Source organism: Peromyscus californicus, unplaced genomic scaffold, assembly GCF_007827085.1.
Source record: "Peromyscus californicus insignis strain IS unplaced genomic scaffold, ASM782708v3 Scaffold_11__1_contigs__length_118956290, whole genome shotgun sequence".
NCBI lineage: Eukaryota > Metazoa > Chordata > Mammalia > Rodentia > Cricetidae > Peromyscus > Peromyscus californicus.
The window spans coordinates 105,737,015-105,761,401 of NW_026294402.1; the positions used below are offsets into that span (position 1 = coordinate 105,737,015).

The following is a 24,387-nucleotide window of genomic DNA, read 5'->3' on the forward strand; positions in this document are numbered from 1 at the left end:
AGATATCCCTATACTGAGGAATGGATTAAGAAAATGTGGTACATTTACACAGTGGAGTGTTACTCAGCTATTAAAAACAAGGACACCAGGAAATTTGAAAGCAAATGGATGGAACTAGAAAAAAATCATCCTGAGTGAGGTAACCCAGACTCAGAAAGACAAACATGGTATGTACACACTCATAAGTGGATATTAGCTGTAAAATAAAGTATAACTATGCTACAATCCCAGAACTCCCTGGGAAGGGGAAACAGAAGAGATTTTAAGGTGGGGAATGGGAACATGAACAATCAGATTGGGGGTGGCACAGAGGGGGAGAACGCTGAGGGAGACTGCTGGGGGGCACATTTCTGGGTCAGGTGGAAGCCTGGCACAGGGGAATCTCCCAGGAGTCAATGGGGAAGATCCCAGCTTAGACTCCCAGCAATAGTGGATAAGTAGTCTGAACTGGCTGTTTCCTGTGACCAGATTGGTGCCTGACCCAGTTATTATCAGAGAGGCAGATGCAGAGACCCACAGCCAAACATTAGGTGGAGTTCAGGAATCCTGCAGGAAAAGGAGGAGAAAGGAGTGTAGGAGCCAGAGGGGTGGGTCAAGGACACCACAGGAAGACTCACAAGATAAACTAACCCGGGCTCATAGGGGCTCACAGAGACTGTGACCTAGGCACTTTGCATATATATATATATATATATATATATATATATATATATATATATTACAGTTGTGTAGCTTGGTCTTCTTGTGGGACTCCTAACAGCAGGAACAGGGGCTGTCTCCAACTTTTTTTTACTGGCTTTAGGGACCCTACTCATACTGGGTTGCCTTGCCCATCCTTAATACATGGGGAAGTACTTAGTCTTACTACAACTTGATCCCCATGTATTAAGGATGGGCCGTGTTTTATTGATACTCATAGGAGACCTGCCCTTTCCTGGATGGAGACAGAAAAGGAGGGTACTTGGGGGTGAGTGGGAGAGGAGAATGGGAGAGAGGGATTGGGAAAGGAGGATGTGGAGCTGGGGGTAGGGGGTCGGGGGAGAAGAGGCTGTGGCCGGAATGTAAAATAAATAGATGAATTAAAAAAAAGAATAATCTATTAATCTGATGAGAAGACTGATGAATTAAAAAAAGAATAATCTATTAATCTGATGAGAAGACTGATGAATAAAAAAAATAATCTATTAATCTGATGAGACTGCAGGCTCATTAGACTAATGAGCACTATCATGGAAGATTCTCCATTTTTCCCCTTTCTGAAGATTCCATGTGAAGCACCCTCCCCCCATGTGATTCTGGGAAAAATAGGGAAGTTTCTCTCAGAGGTTTCATGATCTCCATCAAAATCTCTCTTCCAAGTCACCCTTAAACACACAGTGGCATTGCAGTCAGGGCAGCCTTCCTGGACACATTTCCAGGTTCTTCCTCAGCAAAGTCTATGGGTGTGTCCTGGATCTGATTATCCATTTTCTCACTTATGTAACTTCCTCTCAGGTCTTAAAGTGCCCCAGCATTTCAGTATGACAGTCACTCCTTTATTCCTCTCTTCTTTCCCACTGTTCTACGGATGTTTTGGACAGAGAGGGACCTCTCTGTTCTAAAGGAGGTGAGCCAGAGTCTGGCTAGTTAGAATAAATGAGCTGTGGTGAGTGTATTCTTTCCTTGGAGAAGGTGGATCCTGAAACATGGCAATTGTGAGGGGCATTTCAGAGTAAGGCCATGGAGTTCTGCCATGCTGCTTTTGAATGATTTGGAGATTTACTTTTACTTTGTGTGTGGGTGTGTGTGTGGGGGGGTAGGCTTCAAATGCATGTAGAAGCTGGATGTTGATTAGGAAATCATTCTTGATCACTCTTTCATATTATTCATTGGGGGTGGAGTCTCTTGAATCTAGAGCTTAGCTCGACAATGACCATATGGCTAGTCTTGTTATCTAGCTGCTCTGGGGGTCCCCCGTCTCTGCCTCTGAAGCACTGTACTAGCCTGGCACTTAGGGAGGTTCTGGAGATCCTAACTCCAGCCCTCATCCTGAGTGGCAAGTGCTCTAACCACTAACCTCTTTCTCCACCCCTTGGACTTTCCTTAGACACCCTCAAAATGCCTTTGATTCTTCCATTTAATTTGGCTCAGTGAGTGAGTTTTCCTCACTTATGACCAAAGTAGTCCTATGCCTTGTCCAGGTTCCATGGTTACTGTTCCACTCCCTTGAGCTACACTAAATAAGTTCTAGTTCAGTGGCTCACCATGAGCATGGTGTTCCTTCCTAGACCTCTAGTTTGCATTTAAATGACTGCCTATGTCTGTATTCAGTGTTTCTCTTTGTGTGAAAAGAAATTCTTTTATTTAAGTATTGACACAAATACCATTTCTCAGGTAATAAGACTGTAGTGGCTTAAACAGACAAGGTGTCTTCTCTCTTAGAAGGGAAATTTAAAGTTGACATAGCTTTGTTATGTCACAAGGGACTCGGGCCTCTGTTTTACTGCTCTGTAATTTTTTCGGGCTTGGCTTAAAACTTTAAGGCTACCATATAATCCAAGAAGGCTGCTGGAGCTTCAGCCATCATTGTCTCTCATATTAGCTAGCTTTTGCTGCAACGATCTTCAGGGACAAAGTAGCTCAGAACTTAGTTGTTTATAACTATAGGCATTATCTGTGTCACTTCTGGGTCTACAGTCCCTTGGGGAGTCCCACATCATGTCAAATGTTAGCTACAGCTAACACTGAGGTCTTATTCATCTTTCTCTACATTCTCTTTGGGCAATAGCTATTCAACTATTGGCAGGAACAGATCCTAGGGAGTGAATCCCAGAGGGTACACATCCAATAGCATCCCATTGGTCATGTAAATAAGATGGCCACAATTAAAGACAAGATGCAGAGAAATGCTGTAGTTTGAAGGACAAGGGATGTTGTTATCATTTGGATATGGGATTTCCCTCAAAAGTCTAGGAGTTGAAGGCTTGTTCCCTAGTCTGTGGTGTTATTAGGAGGTGGGGGGACCACTTGGGTGTGGTAATTGGTAGGAGGAAGTTAGGTCATGGACATCACATCCTTGAAGGGATACTGGGGCCCCACACCTTCTTGTCTTTGCTTCCTGCCTATCATGATAGAAATAGGGCTCTTCCTCCTTGTGTTCTTGTCATGACATACATGTCACCACCAGGGCCAAGCAAGCATGATTTGAAACCTCTGAGACTATGAGCCAAGCCAAGTATTCCCTCCATTTCAAGTGGTTAACTCAGGGAGCTAGAGAGATGGTTCAGTGGTTAAGAGTGCTTCTTCTCCTGTAGAGGACTTGAATTTGGTTCCCAACATCACATGATATGGCTCACAAATGCTTATAACTTGAGCTCCAGGGCATCTGACGTCCTCTGCTGAACTCTGTGGGCACCTACACTCATGTGTACATACCCACCCACACACTTGTACTCATAATTTAAAATAATAAAAAGATCTTTAAATTTTGGTCAACTGTTAGCTTGGGTGTTATGTCACAGTAGTGGAAGACTGTGGATTTTCTAATTCTATTAGAAGATGGAGCAAAGAATCGCCCCCATAATCTAACATACTATAGACATCATTGTTGGGTGCCAGGATGAGGCAGGAGGTTGGAAGAGACAATGGGATGCATCTATTAGCCTCAGGAACATTTTGAGAGTCCCAGTTATATTTCCACAAAGCTTCCCAGTTATATTTCAGTGGCCCAAAAAACTTGTCTTATGGTCATTTTGGGCACTAGGACAGCTGGGAAATATATTCTTTATTGTGGAATGCGATGTGTCCAGCTAAAAACTTGGGTTCTGTTAATAGGTCGGAAGGGAAAAAACGGGCTGTGACTAGGTGGACAGCAGTTTTCCCCACAGCGTGCAGCGAGGGGAGATAACTGCACCTCACGGTGGTGTACTGTCTTGAGCTGAGTGCTTCATCCCTACTGCTGGGTGCACTCATCAAAGCCATGTGTAAATGATGGTTATCCACCCAGCCATCAGCTGTTGCTCAAATACTGCTGCGCAAGGCAGGAAACACACCACCTGATCTCTGAAGCCCAGTTTGACTCCAAGTCTCCCTTCTCCCGAATATAAATGACAGTACTAGAAAGCGTGGCTGTTAAAGGCCCCTAAGGAGAAAATGCTGGAGTGCTGTATTTGTTACTGCAACTCTGATGCGTAGGTATGGGGTGCTGAGAAGGGACCATTTCACAAAAGGCCTTCCATGGTGTCAATAACCCCAAGATGGGAGGACATCCTGCAGTGTCTCTGAACTTGTGGGTTTGGACTACTGTGTCCTAACGTTGACTCTGGGTGCAGGAAGGATGTTTTGGTGGAGTTCCTACAGTCTGACCTCTGTACTGCAAGGAGAAGCAGGGTTGCTGGGGTTCCAGTCCTCCTTGACTTGGGAGTCAACCACTGAGAGCACTGTGGAGAAACAGGTCAAAACCAGTCCCCAAGTTCCTTGGCCAGACGCCTTGCAGCGGGAAAGGGGTAAGGAAGGAGAGGAAGGAGGAGACGGAGGGAAGGAGATGCGAGAGAGCTCTCCTGGAGCGTCTGCCCGCCCAAGTTCACCGCCAACTCCACCGCCCCCAGGCGGCTTAGGGCGAGGTGGGGCGGGGCGGGGCGGGGCGGGGCCGGAGGGTGGCGGGGCGGCGCGCGGTTGTCAAGCTTGCGCCGCCGGGGAGACTGTCTTTGCACTGTGGCTGCCGCCTGCGCCAACCAAAGCGAGGAGACCCAAGCTGCTCCGTGCAGTGTGTAGTCCCCGAGCCTTCCCGTGTCCGCTCTGCCGCCGTCGGGCCACGTCAGGGAACTGCCACCTGCAGTCAGGCCGCCAGCCATGCCAGCCGCGCCCGCCCTGCGCCCGCCGCCGCCGCCCGCGACCCCGGCCCCTCCGGCTCCCAGCCGCCCTGCGCCTCCCATCCCGGGTAAGTGCCCGTGGCGACTGTCGGTGGGAACCCCACTCTGGAGCGATGGGCAACAGAGGCAGACCCCACGGGGCCGCACTGTGCATGCGTGTGTGCATGCGTGCGTGTGTTGTGCGCCTGTGTGCACTTGTGCAATCCCTCTCTCTACACCACGGGGAAACTCGCTTGCTAGTGGGTGACAGCGGCTGGAGCTGCTACCCTCTCTGAGCAGCCAGAGCGCCATTCCTGGAAAAACACACTGGGCCGGTGCAGCAAGGCTGCAGGAGGAAGGCACATAGAGGGGGGAGCTGTCATTGATTAATTGTCTTCATGTGCCAGACACTAGTCACCTAGGGACCTCCCTTATTCCATCCTTTCCAGAAAGAATCTGTTTTGAGAATCTAGAGCCACCGCTTTGCCTAGGATCACCCCAGAGTGGTGGAATAGTTTCTTGAACCCTGCTCTCCAGAGCGCTGATTCTAGCTAGAGAGACACACAGAAGAACAAAAGGGGGATTAGGAAAAACAACACAGTGGCGGCGGCGGCAGAGCCCTTGGGAATTAGCAGGATAAATCAGAGCGGGAGAAACAGGACCATCAATTCATTTCAAATATAGAGCCACGTTTTCACTCCTTTCCACGTCTGGCTCTGGGGGCGAGGTGTGGTGGAGAAAGGATAGGGCTGCACCCGGGCTGGGCAGAGGCGTCTGGGGACACCTTCCCAGAGTCTCTGCCTGCTGGGAGTGGGGGTGAGAAGTTGTGGAGGGAATTAGGTTGTTCGCTCCTGACAGTGAGTCATTTTTCCACCTCACTCCTGAGTCCAGACCATTCCCTTCCCTCTACTTGATGGTAGTTGTCCTGTGGAAGCCAGGTCCCGTTGTCCTCAGCCCTTATAACACATGTTGGCATTAGGGAGATCTGTACAGTGATGAGTGTGTTGGGGGCTGTGGAGTGGGGTCTGTTGCTTCTTACAGGGGTGATCTGCTGGGCTGTTGTTGGGCTGAGGATCACAACAAAATGAGGTGCCCAGAGGTACAGGCAGGCACACCTTATCCCTCGTGCAGGCAGCAGAAAGCAGAGCCCGGGGAGGGCTACAGAGCTGGAGTGCTGGTTTGTCTACGGCCCAGCTTCAGCAAAGCATGTTGGCATACAACAGTGTTGTTAGTGTGACGCCACAGGAGAAAGGGCAGAGAGAGGCAGATGTGAATTCTGAGTTACACTCTCCAACTCCCTTCATTTAGCTTTAAAGGTCTTTGAGCACGGTCCTTTTATGGTGAGCTCTGCTATGCTTGCCTGTCAGTGCCCTGAGTGCTTTGCTCCCAGAGGCAAGCCCCTCTGTCTTTGTTGGAGGGACCTTTGCACTAATTTGCTCGTACAAGCTCAGAGCAAGGACTGGGTAGAATTGCACATCTCTCTGGGGCAGCCCCTGACAAGGAACTGGTGAGCCTTCAAGAGAACATTATCTAGCTCCCAGGGTCTTCACTGGGATGCCAAGTCAGGCATGATGCCCTTTGTTTACCAAAAGTTCCTGTGGCATTCCATCAGGTTGACCCCCAGGGCTCTTTGCTGGCCTTGCTTGGCTTGCTTGGGTTTCTTAGCTCACTTCTTCATTCTCCAACCATTCTTTTCCTATGAACAACTGCGAACACGCTAACACACTCACTCACTCTCATAGGAATTCTTCCTCAGTGTCTGATTCCCAGGAACAACAACAAAACAAAACAAAAAAAATAAACAGAAAAAAAAACAAACCTCAAAACATGGAGTCATTTCCCTTCTGTCCTGCTTAGCTTTCTATTGCTGTGGTAAACACCATGACCAAAGCATCTTGGGAAGGAAAGGGTTGATTTCGGTTTGCAGGCTGTGGTCCACCATGTTGAGAAGTCAGGGTAGGAACCCGGAGGCAGAAACTGAAGCAGAGGCCACTGCTTAGTGGTTTGCTGCCCATGGTTTGGCCAGCTTGCTTTTTTATACAATCCAGGTTGACTTGCCCAGGGGTGGCGCTGCCCACGGTGAGCTGGACCCTCCCACAACTATCATTAATCAAGAAAATTCTCACAGACTTGCCTATAGGCCAGTCTTATGGAGGCATTTTCTCAACTGAGGTTCCCTCTTCCCAAATGACCTGCTCATGTCAACTCGACAAAAACTGACCAGCACACGTTCCCTTCACTTCTCTCCCCCCCCCCTTCTCTCTCCTCTCCCCATCCTTTCTTCCTTCTGGGGGCATGATCTCATACAAACCAGGCTGGTCTTGAACTATCTATGTACTTGAGGCTGGTCTTGGACTCATGCTCCTTCTGTTTCCACCTCTTGAGTGCTGGGATTACAAATGTGTCTTCCTATCTGACAGCCTTCTCAGACAATGTGTTTCCTCCCCGCTCTGCTCAAACAGCAGTGAACAGCCTGAGTCCTCTAGGGTGGGTAAATTCACAGAGAGTGCCTTGTCTAGGCCCATGGGTCTTGGTGCCCAGACCAGGACTGGCAAGTCACAGTGCCATGGCCTTCATCAGAGTGCCTTTGACAGTACACACAGTGCTCAGTGTTCCCGGTGCCACAGCCCTTGGGCTTGGGGCTCAGAGATGCAAAAACAAACTGGAGAGTTGTTGGGTTGTCCCAAGTTCTCATTTCTCTCTCTCTCTCTCTCTCTCTCTCTCTCTCTCTCTCTCTCTCTCTCTCTCTCTCTCTCTCTCTCTCTGTGTGTGTGTGTGTGTGTGTGTGTGTGTGTAGGTGTATGAAATCCTCCCAGTTCCCAGTTCAAGAGAGATTTCCCTCTTATGTTTCCCCTAATGTTTCAGGCAAATATTTTGCTTTTCTCTGGACAAGCTGAGTCAATAAAGGCCTTAGTATCTTTCTAAATGCAGCAAAGGGAAGGAAAAGTGCTGTGTGAACCTTGGTCTCACAGCTGCAGTCACAGTGGTGCCTCGCTAGGGTGAGTGACTGGTTTCTCTCAGCCTGGTCTTGGAGCTTCTTGGGGGCCCCTTTTCCACAGCAGGGTCTCTGTCGCTGAGGGGACGGCTTTCCTCAGAGGCCTTTGATTGATGATGTTCCTTCCTTGGGGTCCAGGGTCCTGTGTGTGCTCATGTTCCAGGTTTCTCCTTTTCCAGGTGGCTGCTGTTAACATCTGAATTTGTCCTGTCTGGTGGCAGAACACCCCTGTTTTTTTCAAGACAGGTTTTCTCTGTGTAACACCCTTAGATGTCCTGGAACTCAATTTGTAGACCAGGCTGGTCTTGAACTCACAGAGATTTGCCTGCCTCTGCCTCCTGGGATTAGAGGTGTGTGCTGGGATTAGAGCTGTGTGCCACCACACCCAGCGTTAGAGCCCTTTTAAAGTGTCTGTGGGGGAGTGATTTGAAAGGGGTGTTTCTGTGAACTACCTGGTAGTATAGGTCAGTCCTGGGAACTGGGGAGGGGCTTCGGGTTCCTTTCCTAGTCTGAAGCTCTAGTCTCTTCCAGAGACCCCAGGCAAGACTTTGAACTTCTCTGGGAATCCAGAGTCTTCGTCTTCCCTTCCTTAATGATAGCCATTCCACTTACCTCAGTATTGTTTGATGATTAAAGGGGAAATCTTTTCATGAACTCATCAAACAGTTATTGAGCAAGCTTATAAAGTACTTACTTGGGGATAAGAGGCCATTTCCTGGGGACAGTGGCGTTTGTGGAGGCATCATCCTGTGGGTAGTAAGAGAGAGAGAAGAGAGAGAAATTCTGGGTCAGTGGTAGCATGAAGGGTCAAGAAGTCTCTAGAGCTGCCTGTATTACCCTAAAAAATTATCAGAAATTTGCAAAGGTCTGTATGGTTATGGAGTAAGGGCTTGAGTCAGTCCTTCAGACCTGCCTGGAAATCCTGGCTCTGAAACTTCAAGGCCACATGATCCTGTGACCAACCCTCTCTGAACTTGTTTCCTTTATTGGTAAGGTGGGTGTGTTCCAGATGTTCTGAGGAGGCACTGATGTGCAGCGCCTACCAGATGCTACAACTGAAAACAGTTGAAGTGACTGACATGTCTAGGTGGAAGAGATTGATTGTAGCAAACTTTCAAACAGCTTTGGGCGTTTGAACCATCTGGCAATGTAGGTAAAAATGGAGATTTGGATTCAGAATGTCTTGGAGTCTGAGATTCTGCCTTTTTTTCCGCCCTTTTCCTTTCTTTTCTTTCTTTCTTTTTCTTTTTTTTTTTTAAAACCGGTTCCTAAATTCTTGTAGGCCTTTCTTATTTGGGGACCACACTTTTAATAACGGGTCTGTAGTCATTTCTTCCCAGGGAAAGTCTGAATCCTCATGGGGACCGAGCAGTGTATGGGAGACATGGGCCAATTCCTCAGCGGGCAGATTCAGGATTCTTGGAAGGGTCTGGCTTGGAGCCGGCTGAAGACCCCTGAGGAATGCTGTTATTAAGTAAGATATTGTCCTTGGTAGTTGTTGTTTCTAATCCAGCTGCTGTCAGGTGCCCTAGAATCAACCCTCTTGAGAAAGTCCCTCTTGACTAAATGGCCAATACAGCGTCTTTCTTATTCTGGCCTTGAGGATTCAGGAGTACACAGGTTATTGGTCCTATCACAGTGTGGTGGGCCTGGTAGGATCTGATATTGAAATAGATAATTATAACATACAGGTAAAAGCATTTTATAAAGCTGGTGGGAAATTGGAGGGGGTACACTGAGATTCTAGGTCACTCCAGTCAGGGTGTTTATCTTCAAGAAAACAAATAACAGATGTGCGTGAGTGTGGGGGCGGGGAAGAACCCTGATACACTGTAGGTGGAGATACAAATTAGTCCAGGCTCTGTGGAAATTAGCATGGAATGTCTAAAAAAGAAACTCAAACCCCTGAAAATGCAACAACCACATGATCCAGCTATACCATTTCTGCATATAAAACTGAAGTCAATAGTCAAAATCAGCACAGAGTAGAAATATTTGATACCTGTGTTTATTACAGTGCTATTCACAATAATCAGAGTATGGAATCAGAATGCCCACCGACAGATGAACAGATCAAGGAAACAGGATATATGTGTGTGTGTGTGTGTGTGTGTGTGTGTGTGTGTGTGTGTGTGTGTATAATGAATTTAACATGAAATAGAAACAAATTAAAATGGGGATTGTCATGCTCAGCAAAATAAGTCAGACTCAAAAAAAAAAAAAAAAAAAGAATACTGGGCTGGTCTGAGGGCTCAGGGGGTGAAGGCACTTGCCACCAAGATGGATAACCTGAGCCCGAGTCCTAGAACTCTTACCACTGAAGGAGAGAACCAATTCACACATAGAAGCAAAGAAAGAAATGCTTAAAAAAGAAATACTTCATGTCATTTTATACATGGAACTGCTCCCTCTCTATATATTAAATAATTATTTATTTTTATGTTGTGTGTGTGGGTGTTCTTTTTGCATGTATGTCTGTGTACCATGTACCCGATGTACTGGAGGCCAGAAGAGGACATTAGCTCTCCTGATGCTGGAGTTACAGATTCTGTGAGTTCCCTTAACCCTTAGCACTGGCCCTTGCCACATCTGACCTCACTTAGAGCTTCCTGCTCCCTCCAACCCCATCCCATGTACCCTGGACAGAGTGATGTCTCTTGAACCACAGAGCTGATTTCTCCTTTAGTTTAGAGTGTGCAGTGCACCCTGGGAAAGCCTGACACACTCTAGGGAATCACAGGTTCTCAAAAAAAAAATTGTTCTTACTTTGTTTTTATTTTCATGATGTTGAATCACTTATATGACTGTGTTCTGGTCAAGTTTTACCACATAAATATTTTCTCATATGTATTCTTGAGTTAGCAATACAATTTGCATAAGGAAATATATATTTTTGGAGACATGATTTAACTATGTAGCTCTGACTTTTTTGGAACTCATTACATAGAGCAGCCTGTCCTTGAACTCACAGAGATTCACCTGCTTCTACCTTCCAAGAGGAAATATTAGGTTTAATTTTATTTATTTGTGTGTATGTGTATTTATGAATGTGTGCACTTGTTTTGTAATTGCATGTGGAGGTCAGAGGTCAACATTAGATGTCTTCCTCAATCATTCTCTCCCTGAATCTAGAACTTGCCTTCTAGGCTGGCTGGCCAGCACATTCTATGGATCCTCCTGCCTACGCTTCCCCAACTCAGGGATCACAGGCGCACACCACCCTCCCAGTTTTTTGTTTTTGTTAAACATGGGTGCTGAAAATTGAACTTGGGTCCTCATGCTTGTTTGAAAAGCACTTTACCAACTGGGCCTTCTCCCCGAACTCACTAAATATTATTATTGGTGAAGTTATTAAGGCCACTACACGTAGTTAAAAGGAAAGTTTATTAGTGGCGCATCTTACAAATGAAGGGATAGGTAGGTCGCAGGGTCTGGGGAAGGTGTATCACAGTCCAGTGGTGTTCTCTGGAGCTCTGCTCGGCCAACCTCCACCGTCCAGGGACCAGGAACAAGAGAGAGCCTTGCATTGTGATCTTGGGTCTTCAGGGCCCTCCCTTGGCCCCGCCTCGTAGGCGTGATAGTTACCGAAGCCTCAATGGGGGTTGGAACTTCCAGACCAAAGCTGGAATGGCTATCCACTACATATTATTTTCATTATGTAGTAAAAAAAGTAACAAAGAAGAATTGTAATGTGGAGATCTCAAATTGATGAGAGAATGGAGCCACCACACAGCACACAGAGTGGGGCACACAGCACATCACACTCATACCACCTGTAAGGAGTCTTCTGAGACTGAGCCAAAGATTCTATTTTAACAAAAAAGCACCAGCCATCAAGTTCAGGTCCTGAACACATTCAGTTCATAGCTATGATGGAAGTGTATCTAGATGCTTGTCCTTGGTCTATGGTCACAGAAGATCACTAAGCATCAGGGCTTCAGAACTACTGAGTGCCACTGCATGTGGGGGACACAGTGTAGTGACAGTGATTTAAGTCAACACTAGGGAACTGCATCTGTTTTGTTTCTTCCTTTAAAGGGCTTCAACTTTTAAGAGCTCGGTAAACTTTCTGCTCTATTTCTAAAGGAAGAGATGCTTAAAATTCTTGGGAAGAGTGACATGGTTGAGGGTAAATGATCTCTAGGCAATTAGGGGACAAGGAAAACAGAAACTGCACTTTGAGGAAGGGAAGAGAAAGAACAGGAAACACACAGACAAATCATCATACACTAAACTTGTGTGTGGTCTCCAGACTGAAGTCTTATGTTATCCGAAATGTTCAGTTTGAAATATTTTTAGGGCTGGTGAGGTGGCTCAGTGAGTAAAACACCTGCCACCAAATCTTATGAACTTGGCTCAGTTGATGGAATCCACATGGCGGAAAGAGAGAACTAACTTCAGCAAGTTGTCATCTGGCTACCACACATGTGCTGTGGTGTGTGTCAGTGCACACACACACACACAGAGAAAAATAATACATTAAAAAGTAAGAAAAGTAAAATATTTTTAATGTTATTCACTGTTTTCTTTCTGTATAATGATTAACCTAATATACCAACAGACAGAAGTACGATGAGCCAGCATCCCCAAGTGGCTGCTTCTCTTCTCTTTTTTATCAGGGTTGACCTTTTAGCCTCCCTGCCTTGGGGAGAAGAATCAAAGAGCCTCTGAACTTTCCAGGGAGGCGTGGAGCCTCTCTCCTCTGCTTCTGTTGGAAGCGGCCATAGGGTTCTTGTGACTGGGCCAGAGAGGGGGCCCAGCTGGCAAAATGCTTGCTTTGGAAGTATAGGGAACTGAGTTTGGATCCCTGGCAGCCGTGTGAGAAGCTGTGCATGGGAGCACATGCCAGCAGTCCTGGCTCTGGAGGGATGGTCACAGGAGGAGCCCGGGGCCCCCTGGCCAGCCAGTTTAGCTGGAAAAAAAAGAAAAAGAAAAGAAAAGAAAAGAAAAGAAGGAGGGAAGTGACTGGGAAAACACCCGACGTCACCCTCTGGCTTCCACATCTATACACATGGACATGTGGACCTTCGTCCACGTGAACGTGAACCTCTCCAATGGAGTAGATCTCACAAGCATTGCTGCTGCAGGACTCTATAGGAAGCATCTTTGAGCCTAAAGGTTGACTGAGATTTTAGGAATAGCCATGCCAGGATGTCTTAGGTGAAAATGGTTGAGCCTCTTACGGGTGTTGTTTTGGTTTCATGTGTCTGCAGCTAGAGCTGTCTGGAAGTTCAGTTTCTGTGCGGCAGAGACCGTTGGTCTTGCTGGATACCCATGTGTTTTCCCTTCTTAGCTGATGCCATTGTCTCTGTCCATGGTCCCCGAGCACACCACCTCTTGTCCTTTGCAAGCTGCCCTGGCCCTGTTAGAGGGCTTTCTCTGGTTGCAGGGACATGGCTGAGCTATCTTTAGTGCAGTCCAGAAGCGCTGGGCAGTTCCTGAGCATTAGAGCCATCCTCAATTGCAGAGGGATGAAGATAGTTATGAGTGTCCATGTCCCCCAGGCAGGACAGTCATGGATGGGAGGCATGTCTCCAGTTTCCAGAGATTCTCCGCATAGTAAGCACAAATCAATTCAAATCCTTTCCCAGCTTCTGCTTTGGGGAGGACTTGACACTTGGGGCTCATTTGGGCTCGTGTGAGCAGCTACTGTAAGTGGACTGTGGGTGGGAGTACAGTTTGTCATGTCCCATGCTAGGCAGTTAAAAGTCAGGGCACTTCCTCTGCTCTGCTCTGTTGCTCTGGTGGTTCTGGGGACCGAGTTCCTCGGATGGAGGAGCTGATGTAGAAGAAGCCTTGTAGTCACACTGGGATTCATTAGAGCAAAAAACTACTGTGGTGACCCCTTGGCTCCTTGACATTTACTAGCTGAGGCATTTGCTCGTCCGACTCTGGACATCAGGAGGACCCTCTAAGGGACTTCTACCAAAGCCTGTGCCCTTTCTACCTCCCTGAGGATTCTGGGGACCCTTGATCCGCACTTTCACCTTTTAAAATTTTTTACTTTTTATCTATTCTTTTATTTATTTATTTATTTATTTATTTATTTATTTATTTATTTATTTATTTGAAGCATGATCTCATATAGCCTAGACTGGCTTTCAACCAGCTATAAAGCCAAGAGTGACTTTGGACTTGTGATTGTCTTGCCTCCGTTTCCTGAGTGCTGGTGTTACAGGAGGGCGCCAGCACACCTGGTGCTTTGCATGCTCTAGGCAAGTCTCTACCAACTGAGTTACACTCCATCCCTGACTGATTCTCACTGCTAAGCTGTGTGTGTGTGTGGGTAATAGTAAAGTAAAAATGAATCATTTTCTGTGTCACTTTTACTTCCTCCAGAAGACACCTTGGTGTTATTTTTGAAATTTATCCACATTTACTCCATTTCTAAATCACTGGTCCATTGTCCCAATATTGAATAAAAATGACTCCAGATTGCCTGCTTGGGTTGCAATCATCTTTGATTCTATATTAAATTATAGTGTGAAGTGGCAGCTATGTGGAGACTAGAGTTATGTTATTTGCTTGAATTTCTGAAGAAGTACCATTGTGATCAAATCTCTGCAGTGCATGCTACAGATTCTTAAATCCGCACGGGTTTGTATAACTGAATGTGGGGGTAGCAAAACATTTGCCAATAGAAGGGTTTCTGAGCACACAACCAAAAATGAATACAAAGGCAAACACGTAATGAGCCAGAGGTGCTTCTGGCAGTGTTCACGGCTGTTTCCTCATGCAATTTCACCGTAGCTTTGCCTTTTAACACAAAACATGTGCACTTTGCCCTTTGCAATGCTGCCATGCCCTTTAACCCCATGGAACCTTGGGTAAAACACCTGGGCTCTGATTTTAAGACTATTACAGTTTATGAATTGTAGTGGTTTTTCTGTCTATACAAAGTCTTCTACTCTTGTAAAAGCACAACGGTTCAGTCACAAAAGACTACTAAAGGCTTTTAATGTTTTCATGTTGCTATCCTTCAGTTTGCAAGTGTAAAATTAGTAATATTTGTAATGTTTCAGAATGATTGACTTCGAGAACGGTTGTTTAAATTTTTGGCTTGAGTTTCATAAAGAATAATTCAATGAAGTTTGATTAGGATTAGGACAGAATTTCTAACAGTTTCTGAAATGGCCCCAAACATATTGTTGCCATCTTTTTACTATGTATTTATGCAAAATGGCATTCTCAGTATTGATGATTATAAAATCAAAACATCTGTCAACTCTTGAGAGACACTGAAGTGTCTGTATCCTACAGAATCAGTGCTGTTGGAACTGGAGAGAGGGTTCTTAGGATTGGTCTGGAGAGACAGCTCAGTTGGTGCAAATATGGGGACCTGAGTCTGGATCCCTGGCAGCCGTGTGAGAAGCTGTGCATGGGAGCACATGCCAGCAGTCCTGGCTCTGGAGGGATGGTCACAGGAGGAGCCCGGGGCCCCCTGGCCAGCCAGTCTAGCTGAAAGACTGAGAGAATGTTTCTAAGAGAAAATAAGGTAGAAAATGATTGAGAAAAACACCTGATGCCAACTTCTGGCTTCCACATCTATACACATGTACCCTGTTTCCACATGACCTTTCATCAAATGCACACCTACCTCCCCTGAGGACAGGCCCCTTGTTTTTTTTATCTGTGTTTCCCACTTGTGGAACATATCCCAAGAAGCAGATCCCACAGACATGTGCTCCTGCAGGACTCTACAGGAAGAGTGGAAAAAGTCTAGGAAACCCCACTGTGTTTTATGAGCCTCACTCTTCACCTCCTCCTTGTTCTCTCCCGAAACTTACACTAGTGTTTAAATGGCCTCGAACCTACTAATTACAATGGGGAAGAGTTGGGAGCTATTTAGAGCAGGTTTGACTTCTGGACTGTGGTTCACATGACTCTTCCAATACCTCTGACAGTGTGTGTGTGTGTGTGTGTGTGTGTGTGTGTGTGTGTGTGTGTGTGTGTGTGTGTTCATACCAGAGGACAACCTTGAGTGTTGTTCCTCAGTAGCTCAGCAGTTTGCTTTTGAGACCATGTTTCTCATTTGACTTGGAATTTTGCCCATTAAGCTGGGCTGGTGGCAGTGGATCTGCCTTATCTGTCCCCCCAGTGCTGGGGTTTCAAGCAGTTGCTACTCCATCCAGCTTTTTACTCTTTATATGGGTGCTGGGGATCGAACTCAGGTCCTCATACATATGCAGAAAGCACTTTGCCAACCAAGCCGCTCCCCTCAAAGCCCCCTCCTCACAGTTTTACAATAGTTCTTACATCGATCAACACATTTCTAGTTAAAACTAGTCTTAGGAGTTTTCAAAAGTTGACTTAAAAAAACCCAACTTACTGAAGTTTCTGTAGGAAAGCTAGTGTGTGTATAAACTTTCCTTTATATGTTGAAATTAACATATAAGAAAAATATGTCATTAAGTATTTTTACCTTATATTTTGTAGTAAGAAAACATAGAAAATGATTTCATGAGCTCAGTTTGCTTTTCCATGTGGCTCAGAATGAATAAATAGGCATGTCCTAGAATTGAAGTGAGTTTGTGGAGGGACAGAGGGAGCAAGGAGACTCATAGGCTCACAGGGTCCTGTTCTCACAGCCAAGTACACAGTTAGAGATGCTGGGAAGACAAACAGCTTGGGTTCAGCGTGCATTTTCTCTTTGAGACATAACCTCTCACATGTATAAAACCCACCTGTGACTCCAGTAGTCCACACATCAAAGGTTTCTTGCAGACAATTGGCACTTGTCAGTAATAACATAGCCTGGGTAACAGCAGATGGTGCCAGAGGTAGCCGCCTCTGCACTGATGCTAAAGCCGGGCCTGGCAGGCCAGACTGGTTAACATAAAAGCAACTGTAAGGACACCATGTCCCAAGTCATGTTCTTAACCTGTGCACATGTTGAGCAAACAAAACAATAGGTTCTACTTCAAAAATAAAAGGAAACAGAAAGAAGTTGAATACATTAGCATCAGCCCCCTTTATATTTTGGGATTTGGGTTCACCTGCAGCCCCAGGTTTTCAGAGCCCCTAGCATCTGACGTAAGAGAAACTTCCAGTTTATGGGTGGAAATTTGCTGTACATTTGCTGTGGAATCCATTTTGTGCTTTTCCTTGAGCATTGCTTTAGTAAGTTAGACATTTGATGATTTGATCATTTTAAGCACAGACTGGACAGCTGAAGGGGTTTTCCTGCTCTTGGAGAGGGTGTTCTCCAAAGATGATGATACTGTGAAAGGAAGATCGTTGCCATGCTCACAAGAAGGAGGGAATCTGGGAGCCCGAGACAATCCAGGGTCCTGTGTCCCTGGCATCTATGATGGTTACTTCCTATTTTCTAAACCATTTGGTCTGTTACAAAGCAAAAACATCATGTCTGCCCAGCCTCTCTCTGTTTAGTTTCTTAGACTTCGTGGCCAGTACCAAGCAGTGAAGCATGTTGGTGGAGGTGCGTGGGAGGTGGGGGGTGGGGTGGTGGTGGTGCAGGGGGTGGGGTAGGATCGGACTGGGCCTCCTCCCTTGGACTCCAGGATGGCTGGGACACAGGCACAGTGTGTGGGTTCTTAAATGCTCTTAGGAGTGTGGAGAGAAAGAAGGCTCAGTTGGTCAAGTGTTTGTCACGCATGAGGATGTGAGTTCGGATCTCCAGTACCCATGTAGAAAGTCAGATGTGACAACACAGTGTCTCATGCTGGGGAGATGGTAGGAGGATTGCTGGGGCTTGCTGGCCAGCTGGTCTAGCCGGGGAGTGAGCTCTCCCGTGGTGAGAGATGCTGTCTCAAAAAATAAGGTGAAGGGGCAGGTGAGAAGGCTGGTCTGGTAGAGGCACTTTAGTCTTGAGCTTGGTGACCTGAATTTGTGCCCTGGAATCCATGTAAAAGTGAGGGAGAGAGCCAGCTTCACAACGCTTCCTGGTATCCATACTCACACAATAGCATGAATGTACACTATTGTGTGTGTGAGTGAACACACAATAATAATTACAAATGAAAAATAAAGTGGAGAGTGACTAAGGAAGACACTGGATCTCTCTCTCACACACACAGGCACACAGGCACGCATGTGCACACACACATACAAATCATGATCAGTGGACTTTTCCTTTTCAGGATGGAGCAGAGCATTAAGTATGTGTTCATTTCACAGGGGAAAAGGAACGTTTTACATTTCCCAAGTTGCCTTGAGTAACAGTCAGAAACTTGGCCTTCCTGATGCACAAGCTATCTCCATCTGGAGGTTGGCATTGTGTCTCTTTAACCTACAATTAACTACCTTCTTCTATAACACAGTCAGTAATAGGCAGATCCTTTCATGGTTTAGCGATTTTTTTTTCTTACATGTTCTTCATTTTTCCCATATTCCTGACAGTAACTGCTTTTAGTTGGCTAGCTTTAGCATTAGGTTACCAGGACAATCACTAGTAATTGCCATGCATTAGCCATTCATTCACTCACATGTATTTACTGAGAGTCTACTATATGCCACTGTGGTAGACATAGCAACATCATAGAAGCTATGGTATTAGAGCTGGAGGGGTCAGGGGCAGAGGTCCGAGCATCTCAATTCCTCCATTGGGACTGTACAGAGGGTTGGTGCTGGAGCCGAAGATTTGTGTCCTCAGCGGATGACTGACAGTAGGACATGGGGTCTCTGGCAGACCTGAGCAAAGAAGGGTATATGAAAGAAATGTTGAAAGGTGCTCCAGTGAGCTCTGGGAGACTGTTCACTGGTAAGCTTACACACACGTCTTTATCAGGTGCACATCTCAGTGTGAGTCTCTGGAGAACTCCAGTGCATGCCCGACACCTAGGACTTTTCATTTTGGGCAGCTTTCTTGTGTTTCTCCTGCCTCTCTGTCAATCATCATTGATCAGGCCTGGTGTAAATGAGTGTGTGGGATTCACGGGTGAATGAGCAAGTTCAGGCGGCAGACGGTAATGTGTGGGAAAACCGGGCACAGACGGGCCCTCAGTGCTAACATAGCAAGAGCAGTGGCTAGAGACAGTTGCCTGCCTGGGGATAGGGGTGTCACCAGCCAGAGGCACGCTGGACTTGCAGGAAGCTGATGGAGAAGTTTTAGATAAAGTGTGGGGCAGAATAGCTGGGCATGGTGGCCCACATCTTTTTTTGTTTGTTTCTTTTGAGACAGGGTTTCCAGGCTGGCCTCGAACTCAGAGATCTGCCTGGCTCTACCTCCCGAGTGCTGGGATTAAAGGTGGGCACCACCACCACCTGGCCTTGTGACCCACCTCTTTAGTCCCAGCACTCAGGAGGCTGAGGCAGGACGATCTCTCTGAGTTTTTGAAGTCAGCCTGGTCTACAAAACAAGATCCAGGACAGCCAGAACTACACAGGGAGACCCTGTCTCAAAAGGAGGAGGAGAAAGAAGAGGAAGGATGGGAGGGGGAGAGAGAGACAGGGAGAGAGAGAGAGAGAGAGAGAGAGAGAGAGAGAGAGAGAGAGAGAGAGAGAGAGAGAGAGATAGTTGGGACAAAAAGATAGAAAACCCCATGTACATGGTTATATGGTTGATGTGCCCGGTACATTCTGATGGTTACAGACTCAGGCTACAGGCTGTTTTCATTAGTATCACCTATGGCTTCCCTCATATAATGCCCATTCACTGCTAGCCACCTCAGTCCTGGCAATAGCTTGGTATGCTTGGAATCTTCCCAAGCAAATCCATTTATTTAGTAGACGCCACTCTTGCAAGCCATGTTTCTTTGTTTCCTTCCTTCCTTCCTTCCTTCCTTCCTTCCTTCCTTCCTTCCTTCCTTCCTTCCTTCCTTCCCTCCCTCCCTCCCTCCCTCTCTCCCTCCCTCTCTCTCTTTTTCTTTCTTTCTTTCTGCCATGTGGCCAGAGAGTATTGAAAGGTCTCCCGCAGAAACTTAGCCATCACTCCCCAGGGAAGTCGGAGCCGTAAGGGGCAACTGGAGGGTCCAAGGCTGTCTGTGTTTGATGCCCCCAGAAAGTGGGGTGGGCTCTGTGGGGGAGCTGATCTTCTTGCAGTGAGGCAGCCTGCCTCACTGGCACTGTGGTCACAGTGTGCTGAGTGCTTGCTGCACACACCAGAGCCTATGGCTGGCACCTTGCTCACAGGGTGAGCCACAGAGAGAGGATGCTGGACTCTGCCAGCACCTGTGATGCTCTCCTGGCCTCTGCTTCTCTGAGTGGGTGGGTACTGGGATGGCTGCCTGAGCTCTGTGGACACCTGCTGCTGTGGCGAGTATCCACCACCCCTTTCCTTCTTCAAGTGAGAAGAAAACCAAACCCAATCTGATCCCTAGGTGGAAGAAATGTTTGCACCTTAGTCTGCTTTTGCCAACATTCTCCTTTGTTTGGACTCTTCATCCACTTTAGAATTTCTTTTTTAGAACATTCTGTCTGCAGGGACGTTGGGGAAGCTCACCTGTTTATCACCAGCTCTGGGAACACGGTGTGACTGTGTTTTGCCCAGTGGGATGCCGGCTGGCTTCACAACTAGGGCAAAGCTGAGCTCAGGCTATTTTGCTGAGGTGTTGATACCCCCTGCGGAGTCCTGTGTCTGTTCCATTTTCTCTGCAGACCCTGAAAGTTTGCTTTAGTAATGTGGTTACAAAGGACAACCTCAATGCACCAGAGCTCTTATTCAAACCCACTCAGGATCCAGGAAGAACTGTTTTAGTGCCACTGTGGACCTGTGTGGTGATTGCTAACTGTTCGCTCTCTGCAGCTATCAAGGGTTGCTTGACTATATTGATAGATGTCTTCATGCACAAATATTTATATTCAGACAGCCTTTGCACCCAACACAGTCCTCCTGAGACTGGATTTGTGACTTTACTTTTGTTTACAAAGGATTTCTATTTCAATATAAGCTGTTCTTGGGAATTTTTTTTACCAGAAAGTCAAGTGGATCATATAAGTCACCATGTTATTGAATATTTATGAGAAGTATCTTTGTCAGTCAGGTGTACCCAAGACTCAGATAACAGCACAGTAAAGTCAGGTAATATTTGTCTTCCACGGAATTAATACATTTCATTTGTGTTATTTATTGGCACAAAATCATTCAAAACATTTCCCTATGGTTTATTTTTACAATCAACCCCACTATTTCCCAAATGTACCATTTCTCATGAATATGAATAAAATCTATATTTTAAAAATATTTATTTTTAAATTATATGTATGTGTGGGGCTACAGGCACATGAGTGCAGGTCTCTTAGGTAGAGGCCGGAGGAGGGCGTTGGATCCCCTGGAACTGGAGTTAGTGTTAGTGAGCAGCAGCTGTGGGTGCTTGGATCTGAATTCTAGTCCTTTTCAAGAGCATCAAATGTTCCTAACCACTGAACAATCTTTCCATTCCCCGAAGATGTATTTTTTGAAATATCCCTCTTAAGATTATTTTAATTGCTCACTGTTTAGTTATTTGGGGTTCACTGATGTGGTCTTACTAGGAAGTCAATATCACTTAAAAGAGGATTGGGGGGCAAGGGTTTGAACTCACTGTGTAGTTGAGACTGGCCTCCAACTCATGGCAATCCCTCTGCCCCAATATCCTGAGTACTGGGATTACAGGTGTACACCACCACAGTCCACTCTAAAAAAAGTGACTGTTAAAAGAATCTGCAGGCTGCAGCACTCTTCTGTCCTGTACAGTGACAGTCTTCTGCCTGTTCAGATACACTCGACAAATGGGTAAGTTCCAGCTGCAGGTAATGACTGATGGTTCAGGTGTCTTTATACCCATCTAACCCATCCAAACAGAACTGTGAGGATACAGAAGTGAGTAAACAAAGGCTTGTGCTTAAAAAAAAAATGTAGCCAGGCAGTGGTGGCACAGACCTTTAATCCCAGCACTTAAGAGGCAGAGGCAGGTAGATCTCTGAATTTAAGAACAGCCAGGTCTACAGAGTGAGTTCCAGGACAGCCAGGGCTACACAGAGCAACCCTGGCTTGCAAAACAAAGGTGGTGCTGTGGATGGACTCCATGGCCATATGTATGCTGGGCAGGTGCTCTACTCTGGAGCCAATGGCCCACTGACCCGCAGCCCAGCCCTGGGAGTTTGCTTCCTAGTGTCTTCTGTAGCCTCACACATAGGACATGTCCTTCCTCCTTTCCTGTTGACAGCATCAAACATCTGACAGAAAGCAACTTGGGGAAGCAAAGTTTGCTTTGGCTCATGGTTTGAGTAGAAACAATCCACTGTGACAGGGAAGGCATGGTGGCCGACGGCTCGGGCGTGTGGTAGGCACTTGCTCATAGCTCAGCAGAACATGGAGGGAGGACAGGACCTCTCAAGGACCCACTTCTTTTAGTGGGGTCCACCTCCTAAAGGTTCCACAGCTTTCCCAAACAGCATCTCTCCGGAGACCAAATTGTTCAAACACAGGAATCTGTGGGGTACATCTTACTTTTAAACCTAACAGGGGGAGAGTGTGTTAATTCTCCCTCCAGCCTGGTGTGTTTGAAGTGCTGTCCAACACTGGCCAGTGGCCTGGGGAGCCTGGAGTAACGAGGTGGAACAAGCCAGTGGTGGAGTCTTAGCATCTGGGTGACTGGAGGAGAAGTGGGCACAAGGTGGGTGAGTGCTTCCAAAAGGACCTACCCAAAAGCCTTCCTTATGTAGCACCCAGCCCAAAGCAAAGCTGCTGAGAATCTCCTCTGTTGGAGTTAAGTTTAACAATTCAGGTCAAAGAAAGACTCAACTGGGGCTGGAAACTGCACCCTTTTGGGAATTCACGGAGTGGGTGGTGGAGCCTTGGGGATACAGTTGTAGGCGAACTGGGAAGAAACATTAAACCCAGGGTAGGAAGGAAAGACCAGCTGTCCCCAGAGAGAGCCCCTGGAGGCTCAAAGCAGGCCAGCCTCCTCAAGTGTCCTAGAGAAAGACAGTGTGAGGGACGGGGTGGGTTGGCATGGAGAACGCTGGCAAGGAGGCTGTTCAGAGTCAGGCCACTTCAGAACCAGTGAGAGGAAAGAGGAGCTGGGGAATCCATGCCAGGCAATGGCTGGAATGCCCATCTGGAGGAAAGGGAGCCCGAGAGAAGGGTCACCATTACTGCCAGCTCTGGGAGCAAATGGGGCCATGTTAATAGTAATGCCCAGTGTGCTGAGTCCCAGCAGCCTTCTGCTCACACAGGCCCTCCACCTGCAACCTCATTGGCAGAGCGTTGAATCACTTGGATATACTGTGGCTCCTCCCCCCACGCCCCACCCCCGTTGCTATGCAACTTCTGACTCCACCCTCTGTTGCTCTCCTGTGGCCTTCTCTCCATGGCTTCTGCTGGGCCTGTGCAAGGTGGCAGGCAGGGGTGGTTCTTCTCACATCTACCTAGTCACCTGGAGTCCAGAGCTCACACAAGCCTTGGAAATTTAGCCTCTTCCCCCTTCCGTTCTCCCTGTAGCTCCGAGGTTCTTGAACCAACTTTCTAGGATTGGCGAACATACTTGGATAAGCACCATGCTGCTCCCCCCTCTTTTTTTTTTTTTGTTTGAGTCAGGGTCTCTAGCTGTCCTTAAACTTGCTATGTACTAGAGGATAAGTGAACTTTGGATTCTCCTGCCTCCATTTCCCAAGTGCTGGTGTTCCAGATGTGCACCCCACCTCCGGCTTATGCAGTACTGGGGACAGAACTCGGGGCTTCATGAGTGCTAGAACCCTACCAGCATAGCTACACCCCAATTTCTGTTCCCTCTTCAGACACAGCCTGATATCTCCTCCCTGTGCACAAAAATGTCTTCCAGCCATTCCCTAGCCTTCCTGCTCTCGTGGCAACTGGTACCAATAAAGGTGTACACTCAAGTCTGGGCCTGTAGAAGGTAACCATGCTGGATGCCCCATGTCACTGTTCTTGGTGGCATGTTTTGATATCACTAAATTCTCACTATAAAATTAAACACTTGCAGACAAGCAACACTCCTAGGAGACCCTGGATTTTGATTCTTTATCTTTGCTACTCAGAGTGTGGGCCAGAGACCAGTAACATCGATTATGAGAAATGCAAATTCTGGAACCCATTCCCAGAAGACTGACTGGACACCAGTGTATGTTTAACAAGCTTCAGGTGGTTTCTGTGTACTCTGGCATTCAGGAAGGCCTGGACTACAGAATGCAGCAAATTGGAAATTAACCAGCAAGCTGTTGGCTTAAATATTAATGTAGGTACTCAGTAGGTACAGGAGGGGAGATCTCACAGTCTGGGTGCCTCCATTTTTTTTATTTTTTATTTTTTGTTTTGTCCTAGGATGTCTTTAGGATGTATCCTGAGGTCCTGGGACCTCCAAGGAAGAGGAGCCTGCTTTCTAGCTGCAAGGGGGTGATGATTTTCAGACAATAAGTGTGGCAGAAATGGAAGTGGAAGTGTGATGTGTGGGAACCGGGGACCAACTGAGTGAGTGAGAAGGGACAGGCGTTTTGAAAGGTTTCAGGGATAGACCTTTAAAGTGAGGAGAAGTGTGCTCACTTAGAGATACTCCAGCAGCCAGGCATGGTGGCACACATCTCTAATCCCAGCACTCAGGAGGTAGAGGCAGGAGGGCTGGAGGACTGAGGACTTCAAGACCATCTTCAGCTACATAGGGTGTT

General features: G+C 46.8%; 1 protein-coding gene across 1 annotated transcript in view; it reads left to right on the plus strand.

Annotated features, from left to right (window-relative positions):
- Nucleotides 1-4,628: 4,628 nt before the first annotated feature.
- Nucleotides 4,629-24,387, plus strand: part of Dclk3 (doublecortin like kinase 3) — a 57,576-nt gene continuing 37,817 nt past the window's right edge. Inside the window, exon 1 of the mRNA XM_052722386.1 lies at nucleotides 4,629-4,918. Within this exon, the coding sequence (XP_052578346.1) occupies nucleotides 4,831-4,918 (88 nt within the window). The 5' untranslated portion in view covers nucleotides 4,629-4,830. The remainder of the gene's footprint in view (nucleotides 4,919-24,387) is intronic.